Raw genomic sequence first — 22,543 nt, forward strand, 5'->3', positions numbered from 1 at the left:
CTAACTTTAAAAAGGTTTTGAAAAGGAAAAGTTTAGCAGTGAGCAAATCTTTATCTCATGGCAAAAGCAAAACAAAAAGTTGATTGACACATAAACCAAAAACAGCACAACAGATAAATGCAATAAAATCTCTACCATGTGACCTACAATGTAACCATTAGATTCAATTATCATAGGCAATCAGTGAAGCTTCATAATCTTTAGTATGGGATTCCCTTATAGTCCCATTACATATGTCCCATTATAAGTTACTGTACAGTATAGCAATCAGCATGTGGAGTATGATGTATAGTAAGTGCATAAACCTGAAAAACAGCAACAGTTTGTGGATACCAGGAAGTGAGAATCACAGAGCTGTGCAGGAGGACAGTGACAGAAACTGTTCTATACAGCAGTGTAAATGGCTGAGTGTAAGTGCAGGCAGATTATAGAAGGAATGGAGAGGATGAGAAAAAGGGCTGACAGAGACTGCAAGGAGCAGGGCAGATGTGGGCACAGATTCAATTGATATGAATTAAGTGGGTGCTTACTACTAATATAATATTTGGATCTTACTGAATTGTCTCTTGTTTCATCACATATTATACATAAAATAACCACCGTAGCTAAGTATAAACTATACATCATTCAAGGTTTTAAAACTTTCTTATAATGAAAATCATATATCACTTTATACTTTTGTAATGGTTAGTAACATAGGTATGGATCCCTAAACCTATCTTTAGACTGAAAGGTCTCTTTACAGACGCTTGGGCTCTTGGCCTCAGTTATAAAGCTTCTTTTAAGGCCACTAGTATCACCTCAGACATTGGCTTTGTTCTCTCCCATAGCTTTGGCTGACCTGTAAAGAAGACATCAGTACAGACAAGGACATACCTATATAGGCCACCTGTGGCAGTTGGATAAAGTCCACTTACATTCCCTGAAACAGGCAAGATGATCACAGACTATGCAGACAGGCACTTTACTGTGTTACTTACAGTAGCTTATGACAGGTGTAGATAATACAGCCCCACACAACCCTCTCTGCTATATTTGTTGACCCCTGGGCCGCCCAATGTGAGGATACTACACCACATTACACATGGCTTCCTTCTGCTGGTCTTGTCAGATAACTCACAAGTAAGATACAAGGCGGTTGGCAAAAACAGTTTCTTACTTACTGTCTGGATGCCATCTTTACCCTGTACCTTTTCTCCATCCGCTGGTCTCTCAGCTTCTCGCTGCTCGTCTCTGAAAAAGACTTAAAAACAAACAGATCCACCTCCCCATCCACCTGTACACTTTGTACGGTTACTTTGGGAAGAGCACAGAAACTACAGCATCAGCAGCCTCATCCATCATCCGTTTTTGGAGTTGACTGTGTGAACCTGAATGTTGCGTCAGCCACTCTATGGCAGCTTTTCTTCTTTGAACAGTTTTTTTTTTAGTCATTGGCCTGCCCAGGAACCCAACAAAATCTCTAATTTGCCAATTAACCCATAATCGTGGGTTCCATATAGACATCTGCAAAGTTACCTTCAACCATCCTACATGTCTCAGTGATTGTCCTCACCTCCAGCTTATAGCAGGAGTGGTTTCTGCAGTGGAACATCATGGTGCATGTCAGTCACCATATATCCTTGCGTCATCCATCTTTGTAAAATCTGGGATTATCTACAATGATCACTAAAAACTTTCATTAATATTTGGGCTTTTAATTACATTTTCATCTTTCACAATAAACATCTTTAGTTAACAATAAAGTTTGTGCGGTTTTTCAAATTCATTAATTCCTTCTTTCCCCCCTATTCTATACTTGGCCTATAGGTATATAATAACATAGCCAAGTATGAAACTACACACCTCTAGTAACAACATTAAAAACAGTAATAAAATCACTTCACAATATGAAGGTGTTTTAGGTAGACTACTTTATAACTTCTCAGTTTCTAAACTTAAAAGCATTGTCTCCTGCTCCTTCTGCTCTCCCACCTTAGGAGACAAATATTCCATGTCTCTGTCTCACATTGTGTGTGTTTGCTGATGATGCAGACAGGGCGTGATATCACAGGAGGCGAGGCTGGATAACCCCATCCCCTGAGTGATTCACCATCTCTGTCCGGCCAGAAGCAACTGCTGCACTAATTTTACTGATTGTAATGGGTGGGGGCTGTGATGATCATATAAGGGAAAGCATTGCATTCTGGGAAATGCTAAACCAGGAAAGACAAACACAAAACAGAGCAAAAAAAACCCCAAACAAATGGATTTTTGGTAGTTTCAAAACTGGGATAGACAGGTAAGTAATGCGTTATGCTTCTGCAGAAGTTTCATTTTTTAACCTCTACCTGGAGTTCCCCTTTAAAGAAAATCTGCTTACAATATATTGGGATAAATATCTCTGAAAAAGTTACAGTAATAAGTTACTCCGGGCTCTCATACTATCGGGTTCTTAATAAGTGTACAAAATTCTGCGTTTGATCTTTACCAGTTATCACTTACATAAACCTTCATCTAACTTTTCTTACCATCAGGTAATAACATACATTACCAGATATGAAAAAAAAAACAGTTGTTAATCTCTATGCCTATGTCCTATGCACCCCTCCTCAGTGACACTAAGCAGTATGGGCACGGGGGTGGGTGGGGTCTTGGGAAGGGCAGATGACAAAAATGCCAGGAGTTAAAATGGCCACCGGACCAGAAGTAATAACCGGATATCGGGGGCGTTGGCTTAGGGCGTGGTAATAGGTGGTGTTATCTCAGGGGCTGTTTCGGAAGACACCTTTTTTCTATAGGGGCGGGGGACAGGCGTACTGGAATGTGATCCACAATTGCAACATGTTTTTTTCCTTCTCTCCAGGCTACCAACTCGACTGGGCTTTCATGCCTTGTCAGACCAACTTTTGGGTTGAACAAGGACCGTAGGCTTTCCATCACACTACGGCTTTCCATCACACTTCTGCTTCCCATCTGGAGCAAATGTGACTGGTTTCCTTATCTGCATTCCTGAAATCAGGACGCTGCGCTGTTCCAGGTGTCAAGCCTCTCCTACGTGATTCAACCAGAGCTAATCTCCGGCTGTCTCACTATGAAACCTTTTTCAAGCAACACGTGTTGCTTGAAAAAGGTTTAATTGGGAAACTGATATTGCACATGATGGGTGAATAAATTCACTGCTTTATTTACTAAAACCTGGAGTGCCGCCTTATCTCTATTGAGATATATATATATTATATATACATACACTAAAGGTTCTTAGGACAGTACAGCGGAGACACCTACTGGCCATTCATTGACCTCCAGAGATCGACACATGCACCCCCAGTCTCAATCAGAACAGTCTGACACACGGATAAGCCGCAGATTCAAAGAATCAGTAGACTAAGGGTATATTCACACGGACGGGCTCGCAGCGAGATTCTCGCTGCGAGCTCGGCAGGTCCTGGCAGTTCCCATACACTACATACTTGCTGCGGTCTAAACGACCGCAGCGAGTATGTAATTATACCGCCCTTAACCCCTTCTGCTCCCCCGCTGTAAGCATACTTTACCTGTCCTTGCTGCACGGGTCCGGCGTCCTGCTCTCCCGCCCGGCCAATCAGTGGCTGCGGCTGGGCAACACACTGATTGGCCGGACAGGAGAGCAGGACGCCGGACCCGTGCAGCAAGGACAGGTAAAGTATGCTTACAGCGGGGGAGCAGAAGGGGTTAAGGGCGGTATAATTACATACTCGCTGCGGTCGTTTAGACCGCAGCAAGTATGTAGTGTATGGGAACTGCCAGGACCTGCCTGAGAATCTCGCTGCAAGCCCGCCCATGTGAATATACCCTTACAGTACCATGTTTCAGTGGAGGTGATCAGTCTCCCTTTCCTAATAAATAAGCCATCCCTCTGCACTTGTACTTACAGCAACAATCTACTACAACTGGGTTTAGAGGTCATCTAGAAAAAGTTTTAGACCATGGAGGTCTGGCTGCCAAAAGTCACTGCAACAATGGGGAGAAATGTGCGGGCTCAGCAATATTTCTCTATGTGCTCACTGAATGTGGCTTCCATATACTTTATTAGTTACAGACATAAATTACTAAACGGTAATGTTGTTTATTCAAGCCAAGACAGTACTCTTGCTTACTTGGGTGCTGCCATGACAGTACCTTGCTTACCTGGGTGGTGCCATGACGGTACTCTTGCTTACCTGGGTGTTGCCATGACTGTACTCTTACTTACCTGGGTGGTGCCATGAGGCTACCCTTAAACCGACACCAAGGAAAATTGTTGCCCCAATGTCCACTGGGAAAACTGTTTACATGTGAATTTCATTTTAAGTCCGTGTTGTACAAGGCGCCACTGAGCACTAATGGCCGACAAACATATAGCCTCTACACCTAGCATCAACCCTTTCCTTTTCTCACAGGTGTGGGCTCTGCTGCAAAACCCCCCAATAGAAGCATTGCCCAGCCCCATGTGACGTCAGACCAACCCCTGGCAGCTACATTCTAGCTTCACCTCACTCGCAGACCCCTAACCCTGCAAAAGATCACATAACAGTGCACCTGCAGCCAACTGACCCTGCAGAACATCATATAACAGTGAAACCACCCCCCCCCCAAATCTACAAAACATCATGTAACTGCTCCCACACACCCTGACCCTGCAGAACATCCCATAACAGTGCAACCACACACCACTAACCCTGCAGAACATCACATAACAGTGCACCCACACACCCCTGACCCTGCAGAACATCACATAACAGTGCATGCACACACCCCTGACCCTGCAGAACACATAGTGCACCCACACACCCCCTGACCCTACAGAACATCACATAACAGTGCACCCACACACCCTTCACCCTGCAGAACATGACACCCACACACACCCTCACCTTGCAGATCATATAAGAGTGCACTCACACACACCCTCACCTTGCAGAACATCACATAACAGTGCCCCCACACACACCCTCACCCTGCAGAACATCACATAACAGTACACACACACCTTCACTCTGCAGAACATCACATAACAGTGCGCGCACACACACCTCTCACTCTGCAGAACATCACATAACAGTGCACACACACCCTCACCCTGCAGAACATCACATAACAGTGCACACACACACCCTCACTATGCAGAACATCATATAACAGTGCACACACACCCCTCACCCTGCAGAACATCACATAACAGTGCCCCACACACACCCCTCACTCTGCAGAACATCACATAACAGTGCACACACCCCTCACCCTGCAGAACATCACATAACAGTGCCCCCACACACACACCCCTCACCCTGCAGAACATCATATAACAGTGCACACACACACCTCTCCCTGCAGAACATCACATAACAGTGCCCCCACACACACCCTCACCCTACAGAACATCACATAACAGTGCACACCCCCCCCCCTCACCCTGCAGAACATCACATAACAGTGCCCCCACACACACCCTCACCCTGCAGAACATCACATAACAGTGCACACACACACCCTCACTATGCAGAACATCATATAACAGTGCACACACACCACTCACCCTGCAGAACATCACATAACAGTGCCCCACACACACCCCTCACTCTGCAGAACATCACATAACAGTGCACACACACACACCCCTCTCCCTGCAGAACATCACATAACAGTGCCCCCACACACACCCTCACCCTGCAGAACATCACATAACAGTGCACACACACACACACCCCTCACCCTGCAGAACATCACATAACAGTGCCCCCACACACACCCTCACCCTGCAGAACATCACATAACAGTGCACACACACACCCTCACTATGCAGAACATCATATAACAGTGCACACACACCCCTCACTCTGCAGAACATCACATAACAGTGCACACACACACACCCTCACCCTGCAGAACATCACATAACAGTGCACACACACACACACACCTCTCCCTGCAGAACATCACATAACAGTGCCCCCACACACACCCCTCACCCTACAGAACATCACATAACAGTGCACACACACACACACACCTCTCCCTGCAGAACATCACATAACAGTGCCCCCACACACACCCCTCACTCTGCAGAACATCACATAACAGTGCATGCACACACACCCCTCACTCTGCAGAACATCACATAACAGTGCCCCCCCACACACACCCCTCACCCTGCAGAACATCATATAAAAGTGCACACACACACACCCCTCACCCTGCAGAACATCATATAACAGTGCACACACACACCCCTCACCCTGCAGAACATCACATAACACTGCACACACACACCCCTCACCCTGCAGAACATCACATAACACTGCACACACACACCCCTCACCCTGCAGAACATCACATAACAGTGCCCCCACACACACCCCTCACCCTGCAGAACATCATATAAAAGTGCACACACACACACCCCTCACCCTGCAGAACATCATATAACAGTGCACACACACCCCTCACCCTGCAGAACATCACATAACAGTGCCCCACACACACCCCTCACTCTGCAGAACATCACATAACAGTGCACACACACACACACCCCTCACTCTGCAGAACATCACATAACAGTGCACACACACACACCCCTCTCCCTGCAGAACATCACATAACAGTGCCCCCACACACACCCTCACCCTGCAGAACATCACATAACAGTGCACACACACACACACCCCTCACCCTGCAGAACATCACATAACAGTGCCCCCACACACACCCTCACCCTGCAGAACATCACATAACAGTGCACACACACACCCTCACTATGCAGAACATCATATAACAGTGCACACACACCCCTCACTCTGCAGAACATCACATAACAGTGCACACACACACACCCTCACCCTGCAGAACATCACATAACAGTGCACACACACACACACACACCTCTCCCTGCAGAACATCACATAACAGTGCCCCCACACACACCCCTCACCCTACAGAACATCACATAACAGTGCACACACACACACACACCTCTCCCTGCAGAACATCACATAACAGTGCCCCCACACACACCCCTCACTCTGCAGAACATCACATAACAGTGCATGCACACACACCCCTCACTCTGCAGAACATCACATAACAGTGCCCCCCCACACACACCCCTCACCCTGCAGAACATCATATAAAAGTGCACACACACACACCCCTCACCCTGCAGAACATCATATAACAGTGCACACACACACCCCTCACCCTGCAGAACATCACATAACACTGCACACACACACCCCTCACCCTGCAGAACATCACATAACAGTGCCCCCACACACACCCCTCACCCTGCAGAACATCATATAAAAGTGCACACACACACACCCCTCACCCTGCAGAACATCATATAACAGTGCACACACACCCCTCACCCTGCAGAACATCACATAACAGTGCCCCACACACACCCCTCACTCTGCAGAACATCACATAACAGTGCACACACCCCTCACCCTGCAGAACATCACATAACAGTGCCCCCACACACACACCCCTCACCCTGCAGAACATCATATAACAGTGCCCCCACACACACACCCCTCACCCTGCAGAACATCATATAACAGTGCACACACACACACACACACACACACACACACACACACCTCTCCCTGCAGAACATCACATAACAGTGCCCCCACACACACCCTCACCCTACAGAACATCACATAACAGTGCACACACCCCCCCCCCCTCACCCTGCAGAACATCACATAACAGTGCCCCCACACACACCCTCACCCTGCAGAACATCACATAACAGTGCACACACACCCTCACTATGCAGAACATCATATAACAGTGCACACACACCCCTCACTCTGCAGAACATCACATAACAGTGCACACACACACACCCTCACCCTGCAGAACATCACATAACAGTGCACACACACACACACACCTCTCCCTGCAGAACATCACATAACAGTGCCCCCACACACACCCCTCACCCTACAGAACATCACATAACAGTGCACACACACACACACACCTCTCCCTGCAGAACATCACATAACAGTGCATGCACACACACCCCTCACTCTGCAGAACATCACATAACAGTGCCCCCCCACACACACCCCTCACCCTGCAGAACATCATATAAAAGTGCACACACACACACCCCTCACCCTGCAGAACATCATATAACAGTGCACACACACACCCCTCACCCTGCAGAACATCACATAACACTGCACACACACACCCCTCACCCTGCAGAACATCACATAACAGTGCCCCCACACACACCCCTCACCCTGCAGAACATCATATAAAAGTGCACACACACACACCCCCCTCACCCTGCAGAACATCATATAACAGTGCACACACACCCCTCACCCTGCAGAACATCACATAACAGTGCCCCACACACACCCCTCACTCTGCAGAACATCACATAACAGTGCACACACCCCTCACCCTGCAGAACATCACATAACAGTGCCCCCACACACACACCCCTCAGCCTGCAGAACATCATATAACAGTGCCCCCACACACACACCCCTCACCCTGCAGAACATCATATAACAGTGCACACACACACACACACACACACACACACCTCTCCCTGCAGAACATCACATAACAGTGCCCCCACACACACCCTCACCCTACAGAACATCACATAACAGTGCACACACCCCCCCCTCACCCTGCAGAACATCACATAACAGTGCCCCCACACACACCCTCACCCTGCAGAACATCACATAACAGTGCACACACACCCCCTCACTATGCAGAACATCATATAACAGTGCACACACACCACTCACCCTGCAGAACATCACATAACAGTGCCCCACACACACCCCTCACTCTGCAGAACATCACATAACAGTGCACACACACACACACCCCTCTCCCTGCAGAACATCACATAACAGTGCCCCCACACACACCCTCACCCTGCAGAACATCACATAACAGTGCACACACACACACACCCCTCACCCTGCAGAACATCACATAACAGTGCCCCCACACACACCCTCACCCTACAAAACATCACATAACAGTGCACACACACACCCCCCTCACCCTGCAGAACATCACATAACAGTGCCCCCACACACACCCTCACCCTGCAGAACATCACATAACAGTGCACACACACACACCCTCACCCTGCAGAACATCACATAACAGTGCACACACACACACACCTCTCCCTGCAGAACATCACATAACAGTGCCCCCACACACACCCCTCACCCTACAGAACATCACATAACAGTGCACACACACACACACACACACACCTCTCCCTGCAGAACATCACATAACAGTGCCCCCACACACACCCCTCACTCTGCAGAACATCACATAACAGTGCATGCACACACACCCCTCACTCTGCAGAACATCACATAACAGTGCCCCCCCACACACACCCCTCACCCTGCAGAACATCATATAAAAGTGCACACACACACACCCCTCACCCTGCAGAACATCATATAACAGTGCACACACACACCCCTCACCCTGCAGAACATCACATAACACTGCACACACACACCCCTCACCCTGCAGAACATCACATAACAGTGCCCCCACACACACCCCTCACCCTGCAGAACATCATATAAAAGTGCACACACACACACCCCTCACCCTGCAGAACATCATATAACAGTGCACACACACCCCTCACCCTGCAGAACATCACATAACAGTGCACACACCCCTCACCCTGCAGAGCATCACATAACAGTGCCCCCACACACACACCCCTCACCCTGCAGAACATCATATAACAGTGCCCCCACACACACACCCCTCACCCTGCAGAACATCATATAACAGTGCACACACACACACACACACACACACACACACACCTCTCCCTGCAGAACATCACATAACAGTGCCCCCACACACACCCTCACCCTACAGAACATCACATAACAGTGCACACACCCCCCCCCTCACCCTGCAGAACATCACATAACAGTGCCCCCACACACACCCTCACCCTGCAGAACATCACATAACAGTGCACACACACACCCTCACTATGCAGAACATCATATAACAGTGCACACACACCACTCACCCTGCAGAACATCACATAACAGTGCCCCACACACACCCCTCACTCTGCAGAACATCACATAACAGTGCACACACACACACCCCTCTCCCTGCAGAACATCACATAACAGTGCCCCCACACACACCCTCACCCTGCAGAACATCACATAACAGTGCACACACACACACCCCTCACCCTGCAGAACATCACATAACAGTGCCCCCACACACACCCTCACCCTGCAGAACATCACATAACAGTGCACACACACCCCCCCTCACCCTGCAGAACATCACATAACAGTGCCCCCACACACACCCTCACCCTGCAGAACATCACATAACAGTGCACACACACACACCCTCACCCTGCAGAACATCACATAACAGTGCACACACACACACACACCTCTCCCTGCAGAACATCACATAACAGTGCCCCCACACACACCCCTCACCCTACAGAACATCACATAACAGTGCACACACACACACACACACACACACCTCTCCCTGCAGAACATCACATAACAGTGCCCCCACACACACCCCTCACTCTGCAGAACATCACATAACAGTGCATGCACACACACCCCTCACTCTGCAGAACATCACATAACAGTGCCCCCCCACACACACCCCTCACCCTGCAGAACATCATATAAAAGTGCACACACACACACCCCTCACCCTGCAGAACATCATATAACAGTGCACACACACACCCCTCACCCTGCAGAACATCACATAACACTGCACACACACACCCCTCACCCTGCAGAACATCACATAACAGTGCCCCCACACACACCCCTCACCCTGCAGAACATCATATAAAAGTGCACACACACACACCCCTCACCCTGCAGAACATCATATAACAGTGCACACACACCCCTCACCCTGCAGAACATCACATAACAGTGCCCCACACACACCCCTCACTCTGCAGAACATCACATAACAGTGCACACACCCCTCACCCTGCAGAACATCACATAACAGTGCCCCCACACACACACCCCTCACCCTGCAGAACATCATATAACAGTGCCCCCACACACACACCCCTCACCCTGCAGAACATCATATAACAGTGCACACACACACACACACACCTCTCCCTGCAGAACATCACATAACAGTGCCCCCACACACACCCTCACCCTACAGAACATCACATAACAGTGCACACACCCCCCCCTCACCCTGCAGAACATCACATAACAGTGCCCCCACACACACCCTCACCCTGCAGAACATCACATAACAGTGCACACACACACCCTCACTATGCAGAACATCATATAACAGTGCACACACACCACTCACCCTGCAGAACATCACATAACAGTGCCCCACACACACCCCTCACTCTGCAGAACATCACATAACAGTGCACACACACACACACACCTCTCCCTGCAGAACATCACATAACAGTGCCCCCACACACACCCTCACCCTGCAGAACATCACATAACAGTGCACACACACACACACACACACACCCCTCACTCTGCAGAACATCACATAACAGTGCCCCCACACACACCCTCACCCTACAAAACATCACATAACAGTGCACACACCCCCCCCCTCACCCTGCAGAACATCACATAACAGTGCCCCCACACACACCCTCACCCTGCAGAACATCACATAACAGTGCACACACACACACCCTCACCCTGCAGAACATCACATAACAGTGCACACACACACACCCCTCACCCTGCAGAACATCACATAACAGTGCCCCCCACACACACCCTCACCCTGCAGAACATCACATAACAGTGCACACACACACACACCCTCACCCTGCAGAACATCACATAACAGTGCCCCCACACACACCCCTCACTCTGCAGAACATCACATAACAGTGCCCCCACACACACCCTCACCCTGCAGAACATCACATAACAGTGCACACACACACCCTCACTATGCAGAACATCATATAACAGTGCACACACACCCCTCACTCTGCAGAACATCACATAACAGTGCACACACACACACCCTCACCCTGCAGAACATCACATAACAGTGCACACACACACACACACACCTCTCCCTGCAGAACATCACATAACAGTGCCCCCACACACACCCCTCACCCTACAGAACATCACATAACAGTGCACACACACACACACACCTCTCCCTGCAGAACATCACATAACAGTGCCCCCACACACACCCCTCACTCTGCAGAACATCACATAACAGTGCATGCACACACACCCCTCACTCTGCAGAACATCACATAACAGTGCCCCCCCACACACACCCCTCACCCTGCAGAACATCACATAACAGTGCACACACACACACCCCTCACCCTGCAGAACATCATATAACAGTGCACACACACACCCCTCACCCTGCAGAACATCACATAACACTGCACACACACACCCCTCACCCTGCAGAACATCACATAACAGTGCCCCCACACACACCCCTCACCCTGCAGAACATCATATAAAAGTGCACACACACACACCCCTCACCCTGCAGAACATCATATAACAGTGCACACACACCCCTCACCCTGCAGAACATCACATAACAGTGCCCCACACACACCCCTCACTCTGCAGAACATCACATAACAGTGCACACACCCCTCACCCTGCAGAACATCACATAACAGTGCCCCCACACACACACCCCTCACCCTGCAGAACATCATATAACAGTGCCCCCACACACACACCCCTCACCCTGCAGAACATCATATAACAGTGCACACACACACACACACACACACACACACACACACACACCTCTCCCTGCAGAACATCACATAACAGTGCCCCCACACACACCCTCACCCTACAGAACATCACATAACAGTGCACACACCCCCCCCCCTCACCCTGCAGAACATCACATAACAGTGCCCCCACACACACCCTCACCCTGCAGAACATCACATAACAGTGCACACACACCCTCACTATGCAGAACATCATATAACAGTGCACACACACCCCTCACTCTGCAGAACATCACATAACAGTGCACACACACACACCCTCACCCTGCAGAACATCACATAACAGTGCACACACACACACACACCTCTCCCTGCAGAACATCACATAACAGTGCCCCCACACACACCCCTCACCCTACAGAACATCACATAACAGTGCACACACACACACACACCTCTCCCTGCAGAACATCACATAACAGTGCATGCACACACACCCCTCACTCTGCAGAACATCACATAACAGTGCCCCCCCACACACACCCCTCACCCTGCAGAACATCATATAAAAGTGCACACACACACACCCCTCACCCTGCAGAACATCATATAACAGTGCACACACACACCCCTCACCCTGCAGAACATCACATAACACTGCACACACACACCCCTCACCCTGCAGAACATCACATAACAGTGCCCCCACACACACCCCTCACCCTGCAGAACATCATATAAAAGTGCACACACACACCCCCCCCCTCACCCTGCAGAACATCATATAACAGTGCACACACACCCCTCACCCTGCAGAACATCACATAACAGTGCCCCACACACACCCCTCACTCTGCAGAACATCACATAACAGTGCACACACCCCTCACCCTGCAGAACATCACATAACAGTGCCCCCACACACACACCCCTCAGCCTGCAGAACATCATATAACAGTGCCCCCACACACACACCCCTCACCCTGCAGAACATCATATAACAGTGCACACACACACACACACACACACACACACCTCTCCCTGCAGAACATCACATAACAGTGCCCCCACACACACCCTCACCCTACAGAACATCACATAACAGTGCACACACCCCCCCCTCACCCTGCAGAACATCACATAACAGTGCCCCCACACACACCCTCACCCTGCAGAACATCACATAACAGTGCACACACACACCCTCACTATGCAGAACATCATATAACAGTGCACACACACCACTCACCCTGCAGAACATCACATAACAGTGCCCCACACACACCCCTCACTCTGCAGAACATCACATAACAGTGCACACACACACACACCCCTCTCCCTGCAGAACATCACATAACAGTGCCCCCACACACACCCTCACCCTGCAGAACATCACATAACAGTGCACACACACACACACCCCTCACCCTGCAGAACATCACATAACAGTGCCCCCACACACACCCTCACCCTACAAAACATCACATAACAGTGCACACACACACCCCCCTCACCCTGCAGAACATCACATAACAGTGCCCCCACACACACCCTCACCCTGCAGAACATCACATAACAGTGCACACACACACACCCTCACCCTGCAGAACATCACATAACAGTGCACACACACACACACACCTCTCCCTGCAGAACATCACATAACAGTGCCCCCACACACACCCCTCACCCTACAGAACATCACATAACAGTGCACACACACACACACACCTCTCCCTGCAGAACATCACATAACAGTGCCCCCACACACACCCCTCACTCTGCAGAACATCACATAACAGTGCATGCACACACACCCCTCACTCTGCAGAACATCACATAACAGTGCCCCCCCACACACACCCCTCACCCTGCAGAACATCATATAAAAGTGCACACACACACACCCCTCACCCTGCAGAACATCACATAACAGTGCACACACACACCCCTCACCCTGCAGAACATCACATAACACTGCACACACACACCCCTCACCCTGCAGAACATCACATAACAGTGCCCCCACACACACCCCTCACCCTGCAGAACATCATATAAAAGTGCACACACACACACCCCTCACCCTGCAGAACATCATATAACAGTGCACACACACCCCTCACCCTGCAGAACATCACATAACAGTGCACACACCCCTCACCCTGCAGAGCATCACATAACAGTGCCCCCACACACACACCCCTCACCCTGCAGAACATCATATAACAGTGCCCCCACACACACACCCCTCACCCTGCAGAACATCATATAACAGTGCACACACACACACACACACACACACACCTCTCCCTGCAGAACATCACATAACAGTGCCCCCACACACACCCTCACCCTACAGAACATCACATAACAGTGCACACACCCCCCCCCTCACCCTGCAGAACATCACATAACAGTGCCCCCACACACACCCTCACCCTGCAGAACATCACATAACAGTGCACACACACACCCTCACTATGCAGAACATCATATAACAGTGCACACACACCACTCACCCTGCAGAACATCACATAACAGTGCCCCACACACACCCCTCACTCTGCAGAACATCACATAACAGTGCACACACACACACCCCTCTCCCTGCAGAACATCACATAACAGTGCCCCCACACACACCCTCACCCTGCAGAACATCACATAACAGTGCACACACACACACACACACCCCTCACCCTGCAGAACATCACATAACAGTGCCCCCACACACACCCTCACCCTACAAAACATCACATAACAGTGCACACACACCCCCCCTCACCCTGCAGAACATCACATAACAGTGCCCCCACACACACCCTCACCCTGCAGAACATCACATAACAGTGCACACACACACACCCTCACCCTGCAGAACATCACATAACAGTGCACACACACACACACACCTCTCCCTGCAGAACATCACATAACAGTGCCCCCACACACACCCCTCACCCTACAGAACATCACATAACAGTGCACACACACACACACACACACACACCTCTCCCTGCAGAACATCACATAACAGTGCCCCCACACACACCCCTCACTCTGCAGAACATCACATAACAGTGCATGCACACACACCCCTCACTCTGCAGAACATCACATAACAGTGCCCCCCCACACACACCCCTCACCCTGCAGAACATCATATAAAAGTGCACACACACACACCCCTCACCCTGCAGAACATCATATAACAGTGCACACACACACCCCTCACCCTGCAGAACATCACATAACACTGCACACACACACCCCTCACCCTGCAGAACATCACATAACAGTGCCCCCACACACACCCCTCACCCTGCAGAACATCATATAAAAGTGCACACACACACACCCCTCACCCTGCAGAACATCATATAACAGTGCACACACACCCCTCACCCTGCAGAACATCACATAACAGTGCCCCACACACACCCCTCACTCTGCAGAACATCACATAACAGTGCACACACCCCTCACCCTGCAGAACATCACATAACAGTGCCCCCACACACACACCCCTCACCCTGCAGAACATCATATAACAGTGCCCCCACACACACACCCCTCACCCTGCAGAACATCATATAACAGTGCACACACACACACACACACCTCTCCCTGCAGAACATCACATAACAGTGCCCCCACACACACCCTCACCCTACAGAACATCACATAACAGTGCACACACCCCCCCTCACCCTGCAGAACATCACATAACAGTGCCCCCACACACACCCTCACCCTGCAGAACATCACATAACAGTGCACACACACACCCTCACTATGCAGAACATCATATAACAGTGCACACACACCACTCACCCTGCAGAACATCACATAACAGTGCCCCACACACACCCCTCACTCTGCAGAACATCACATAACAGTGCACACACACACACACCTCTCCCTGCAGAACATCACATAACAGTGCCCCCACACACACCCTCACCCTGCAGAACATCACATAACAGTGCACACACACACACACACACACACCCCTCACTCTGCAGAACATCACATAACAGTGCCCCCACACACACCCTCACCCTACAAAACATCACATAACAGTGCACACACACCCCCCCCTCACCCTGCAGAACATCACATAACAGTGCCCCCACACACACCCTCACCCTGCAGAACATCACATAACAGTGCACACACACACACCCTCACCCTGCAGAACATCACATAACAGTGCACACACACACACCCCTCACCCTGCAGAACATCACATAACAGTGCCCCCACACACACCTCTCCCTGCAGAACATCACATAACAGTGCACACACACACACACCCTCACCCTGCAGAACATCACATAACAGTGCCCCCACACACACCCCTCACTCTGCAGAACATCACATAACAGTGCATGCACACACACCCCTCACTCTGCAGAACATCACATAACAGTGCCCCCCCCACACACACCCCTCACCCTGCAGAACATCATATAACAGTGCACACACACACCCCTCACCCTGCAGAACATCACATAACACTGCACACACACACCCCTCACCCTGCAGAACATCACATAACAGTGCACACACACACCCCTCACCCTGCAGAACATCACATAACAGTGCCCCCCCACACACACCCCTCACCCTGCAGAACATCATATAAAAGTGCACACACACACACCCCTCACCCTGCAGAACATCACATAACAGTGCACACACACACACACACACCCCTCACCCTGCAGAACATCACATAACACTGCACACACACACCCCTCACCCTGCAGAACATCACATAACAGTGCACACACACACACACCCCTCACCCTACAGAACTATGTGGTTTACCTCCCGCTTATTGTAAACAGTGCACTCACTATACTGCTGCCTCATAAAATCCCTGGCAAACCAGCTGCCTCATAGGAAGCCTAGCAGAGGGAAGATAGCTCCTCCCACACATGAGGCTGGTCACATGGGCATGACATCATCGAAGGTCCTTTACACCTATAGTACCTCTGACAACTACATTGGTCTCGTCTAAATCCAAGTGAATCTACCTACCCTGTCCTTCCCCTCACATGAGCGTGACGTCATCAAGGGTCCATAGCTTCACTTGGAAATAGCATCGACCCAACTACATTCTAGCCCCCACCATTAGGTGAGTGTCCTACTAGCTGGCTGGCTCTGTAACTATACAGATAAGCTTATAGCAGCTCATGTATACTGTACTGTACATTGTTTGCCATGTGCTGTCACTGTTTATGGCTTGGTGTACTCTGGGATATAGATCCTCAGCTGCTGCTCTGCTGGTCATAGCCACTGTAACATTATTGTGCACCAGATATAATATTATCAGTACAGATATAGAAGGTGTATTAGATACCACCACACCTGACGGAAGGTCACACACATATTGAAGCTATTAAGCCCTTAAAGGGGTTCTCCGATTAAAACTTACTTGTGCCCTGTCAACAGGATAGGGGACTAGTAAGAGATTGTGGGGGGCCCCCGGCTTCTTTGTTATGAATACAGCTGTGGGTTGGCGTGTGACCCACGGCTCTATTTAGTCTCTATGGAGCCGCCGGAGAGAGACAAGTACAGCACTCTGCTCTTCCAAGCGGCTTCCCAGAGACAAGTAAGTTTAAGGCTACAAACCCACTTGCCGGATCTGCAGCGAGTCCCCCCGCTGCGTATTAGCAGCGAGACTCGCTGCGGAGCCCAGCCCTATACTTTCAATGACAGACAAACACGCAGCAGGGATGTACATCACCACTCCCCCCCATAGGTGCTGACAGATTCCCTTTAAAGGGGTCCTCCAATTAAGGCTACAAACCCACTTGCCGGATCTGCAGCGAGTCCCCTCGCTGCGTATTTGCAGCGAGTCTCGCTGCGAATCCTGTCCCTATACTTTCAATGGCAGACAAACACGCAGTAGTGATGTACATCCCTACTGCGAGTTTGTCCGCAGCCCGCCCCATTAACTCCCTGGCCGATGGAGCTGATACTTTACCTGATCCCGGCTCCGGCTTGCTTCGGCGGTTCCCGGTGTCTTCAGCAAGCCGGAGCGGAGACCAGGTGAAGTATATGCTCCAGCCACCCGCCCGCAGCCCCTTAAACACCTCCCCCCGATCAGGGCTGCAGGGGAGTGATCGGTGCTGCGGGGGGCGGGGGGTTGGTGTTAAAGGGGCTGCGGGCGGCTGGCTGGAGCATATACTTCACCTGGTCCCCAGCTTCACCTGGAGTCGGGATCAGGTAAAGTATCAGCTCCGGCGGCCGGGGGATTAACAGGGTGGGCTGCGGACAAACTTGCAGCAAGGATGTACATCACTGCTGCCTGTTTATCTGCCATTGAAAGTATAGGGACAGGATTTGCAGCGAGACCCCTTTAAAGGGAATCTGTCAGCACCTATGGAGGGGGAGTGGTGATGGCTTTGTGCCGCACTTTGGCCCGCCTCACCACTACCTCCTCCCAGCTTGTATTGAATATTCATGGTGCCCGTCCCCCGGCCTCCTAGCGACGTCATCTGTAGCTTCCTGGTTCAGTGTAGAGCGCGCACACTCCTGCGGCTTAATTCGCATATGCGCCGTAGAGCGTCAAAGCGGCACTGAGCGAAGCCATTGAGGGCATAGTTTTTGGCCCTCAGTGCGCCTGTGCCACTCTGACACACTACGGCGCATACGCGAATCACGCCGCGGGAGCGTGCGCGCTCTACACTGAACCAGGAAGCTACAGATGCCGTCTCTAGGAGGCCGGGGGAAGGGCACCATGAATATTCAATACAAGCTGGGAGGAGGTAGTGGTGAGGCGGGCCAAAGTGCGGCACAAAGCCATCACCACTCCCCCTCCATAGGTGCTGACAGATTCCCTTTAATGACCTATGGCATACATGTATGACATGGATGCACTGTACATGTATGCATTTGTTTGCTATAGAACTATGAAGCTTCTTATGCTGTCAGGCAGTGACGGACAGCAGTGATTATGCAGCCTTCAGCCATCAACCCCTTGTAGGCAGGTTTCTTCCCAAGTAAAAAGGGCAGATTAAAGGTAGTAAGGGACCCTGTAGGTAGACCCCTCAGGTAGTATACACCATCCTCCCTGTAGATAGCATCCCCCTGCAGGGAGGCCCCCAAGTAGGTAGTATCCCTCATGTAGCTATTCCCCCTGTGAGTAGGCCTCCTTGTGGATATTATCTCCCATTTGGCCAAAAAACAAAACAAAACACTGATATTCGCCTTCTTTCCTCTTGCTTCTGTGCACAGTCCTTCAGCATCTCTTTCTTCCTCTTCTTCTTCAATGTTTGGTGCACACAGTGGAAAAGAGTGGCATCTTGTGACCACAAGCTTGATGTTGCCACAAGAGTGATTGACAGAGCATGAAGACACTGGCTCTTTGCTCTGTCAAGCTGAGCATCACATTTAAAGCGACTCTGTACCCACAATCTGCCCCCTAAAAAACGCTTGTACCTTCGCATAGCTACTTTTAATCCAAGATCTGTCTTGGGGTCCGTTCGGCAGGTGATGCAGTTATTGTCCTAAAAAACAACTTTTAAACTTGCAGTCCTGTGTTAAATTGGCGTGGCCTAGATTGTCTGTGCCCTAGGCTTGCAACGCCTCTCTGTCCCTCCTCCCCGCCACGTCCGTTACAGGCATTCCATGGACGTGGAATGCCTGTAACGGACTCTCCCCTGCTCGGGCAGCATCTGTAATTAGATGCTGAGAGCAGGGGAACTGTACAGATATGCACTGCGCTGTAATGACAGTGCCGCATGACTGATTCATTACAGCGTGGCGCATATCTGTACAGTTCCCCCACTCTCAGCATCTGATTACAGATGTTGCCCGGGCGGGGAAGAGTCCATTACAGGCATTCCACGTCCTTGTTCCGTGAGGAACGCGGAACGTGGGCATGTAGGTTTAGGAATGCCCCAGACAGGATTTCGCCTGTTCACCTTTGTGAACACTGCACATGTGTTGGATCATTGAGGCACCTGTACAGTGTTCAGACAGGTGAAGAATAGGAGAAATGCTGCCCAGTGGGTGAAGAGGGCGGGGAGACAGGAAGCAAGCCTAATGCACAGACACTCTAGGCCACGCCAATTTGACACAGGGCTGCAAGTTTAAAAGTTGTTTTTTAGGACAATAACTGCATCACCTGCCGAATGGACCCCAGGACAGATCTTGGATTAAAAGCAGCTATCCAAAGGGACAAGCAGCTTGGCAAGGTCAGATTGTGGGTACAAAGTCACTTTAAGTGTAAGCGTATTATTACGATGCCAAAAGAGGCTAATATGCCTGAGCTATGCCGGCTGCTGGTGCCAGCCCTGTACAAGTGCTAATGCGACTTCTGGAAGGTTTAGAAAGTTTCTGTAATGTAGATGGAACCTATATTCTCTATATTTACCTGGCCAAATATTTCCAATGTGAGGTCTATATAGTGTTCAGTGCCAAAACAAAAACTAAAAATCATAAATGCATTTCCATTTCTTTTTAGACATGGCACTTACTATATGGAGATGTGCGATGAAGAGAGCAGAGGCAAGATGGTGTCTATACAGAAGTCTATATAATAGTAGCCATGGATTAAATGAAACGGAAGTGAAGAGAAAACTGTCGCCGTTCTCTGGAGGGTCCATTAATCTCTATAAAGGAGAAGGTGGAATAGCAGAGCTGTGTATAAATAACCCATCCCGGAAGAATGCATTTTCAGGTTACTTTATCCATGTGTGACGTATTCACTTGCTATACGTTCAATACCTTTTATATTATTGTAGCTGTCAGTGATGGAAACTAAGGGTACTATTACACGGAACGATAATCGGCCCGATTCGGCCGATTATCGCTCCATGTAATAAATACAACGATCAGCCGATGACAACGATCATCGGCTGATCGTTGATATAGGTTTGGACCTATTTTTGTCGGGCGCCGACCGCGCATCGCTGCGTGTAATAGCGGTGCGCGGCCGGCGACTGACTATATACATTACCTATCCACGTTCCAGGGCTGCTGCTGCGGTCTTCTTCTCCCTGGGTCCTGCGCGCTCTAGCTTCAGAGTGGCCTGTCAGCTGACAGGCTGCCCGGCCAATCACAGGCCGCGGCGGTCCCAGCCTGTGATTGGCTGAGCGGCCTGTCAGCTGACAGACCACTCTGAAGTTAGAGCGGGCAGGACCCGTGGAGAAGACCGCAGCAGCAGCCCTGGAACGTGGATAGGTAATGTATATAGTTAAGCAAGGGTTGCAATGACATCGGTAATGATGTCCCTGCAGCCCTTGTTTGACGATTATCGGGCCGTGTAATGGGTCCAGTAAACGAGCGACGATCTAGCAGATCGCTGCTCGTTTACAGGTATTATTGGGCCCCCATCGGACCATGTAATACCACCCTTAGTTGATGGCTTAACCACTCTTTACAGATATGTATGTTTATGTATTGTATATCCTATGGCTGGGTTCACACTACGTATATTTCAGTCAGTATTGTGGTCCTCATATTGCAACCAAAACCAGGAGTGGATTAAAAACACAGAAAGGGTCTGTTCACACAATGTTGAAATTGAGTGGATGGCCGCCATATAACAGTAAATAACTGCCATTATTTCAATATAACAGCCGTTGTTCTAAAATAACAGCAAATATTTGCCATTATATGGCAGCCATACACTCAATTTCAACATTGTGTGAACAGAGCCTTTCTGTGTTTTTAATCCACTCCTGGTTTTGGTTGCAATATGAGGACCACAATACTGACTGAAATATATGTAGTGTGAACCCAGCCTTAATG

The 22,543-nt window shown here is 49.9% G+C and overlaps 1 protein-coding gene across 4 annotated transcripts in view; it reads left to right on the top strand.

Annotated features, from left to right (window-relative positions):
• ECHDC1 (ethylmalonyl-CoA decarboxylase 1) overlaps window positions 1-22,543 on the top strand; it is an 84,320-nt gene that overhangs the window by 54,242 nt on the left and 7,535 nt on the right. For 3 of the 4 annotated variants that reach the window (XM_069973656.1, XM_069973653.1, XM_069973655.1), the window contains one exon: window positions 21,255-21,470. In XM_069973656.1, coding sequence (XP_069829757.1) covers window positions 21,255-21,470 — 216 coding nt within the window. Of the gene's footprint in view, window positions 1-17,747; window positions 17,919-21,254; window positions 21,471-22,543 lie in introns of those variants that run through there. The other variant, XM_069973654.1, reaches the window with a different exon arrangement.

The sequence above is a fragment of the Dendropsophus ebraccatus genome, chromosome 6, assembly GCF_027789765.1.
Source record: "Dendropsophus ebraccatus isolate aDenEbr1 chromosome 6, aDenEbr1.pat, whole genome shotgun sequence".
Lineage (NCBI taxonomy): Eukaryota > Metazoa > Chordata > Amphibia > Anura > Hylidae > Dendropsophus > Dendropsophus ebraccatus.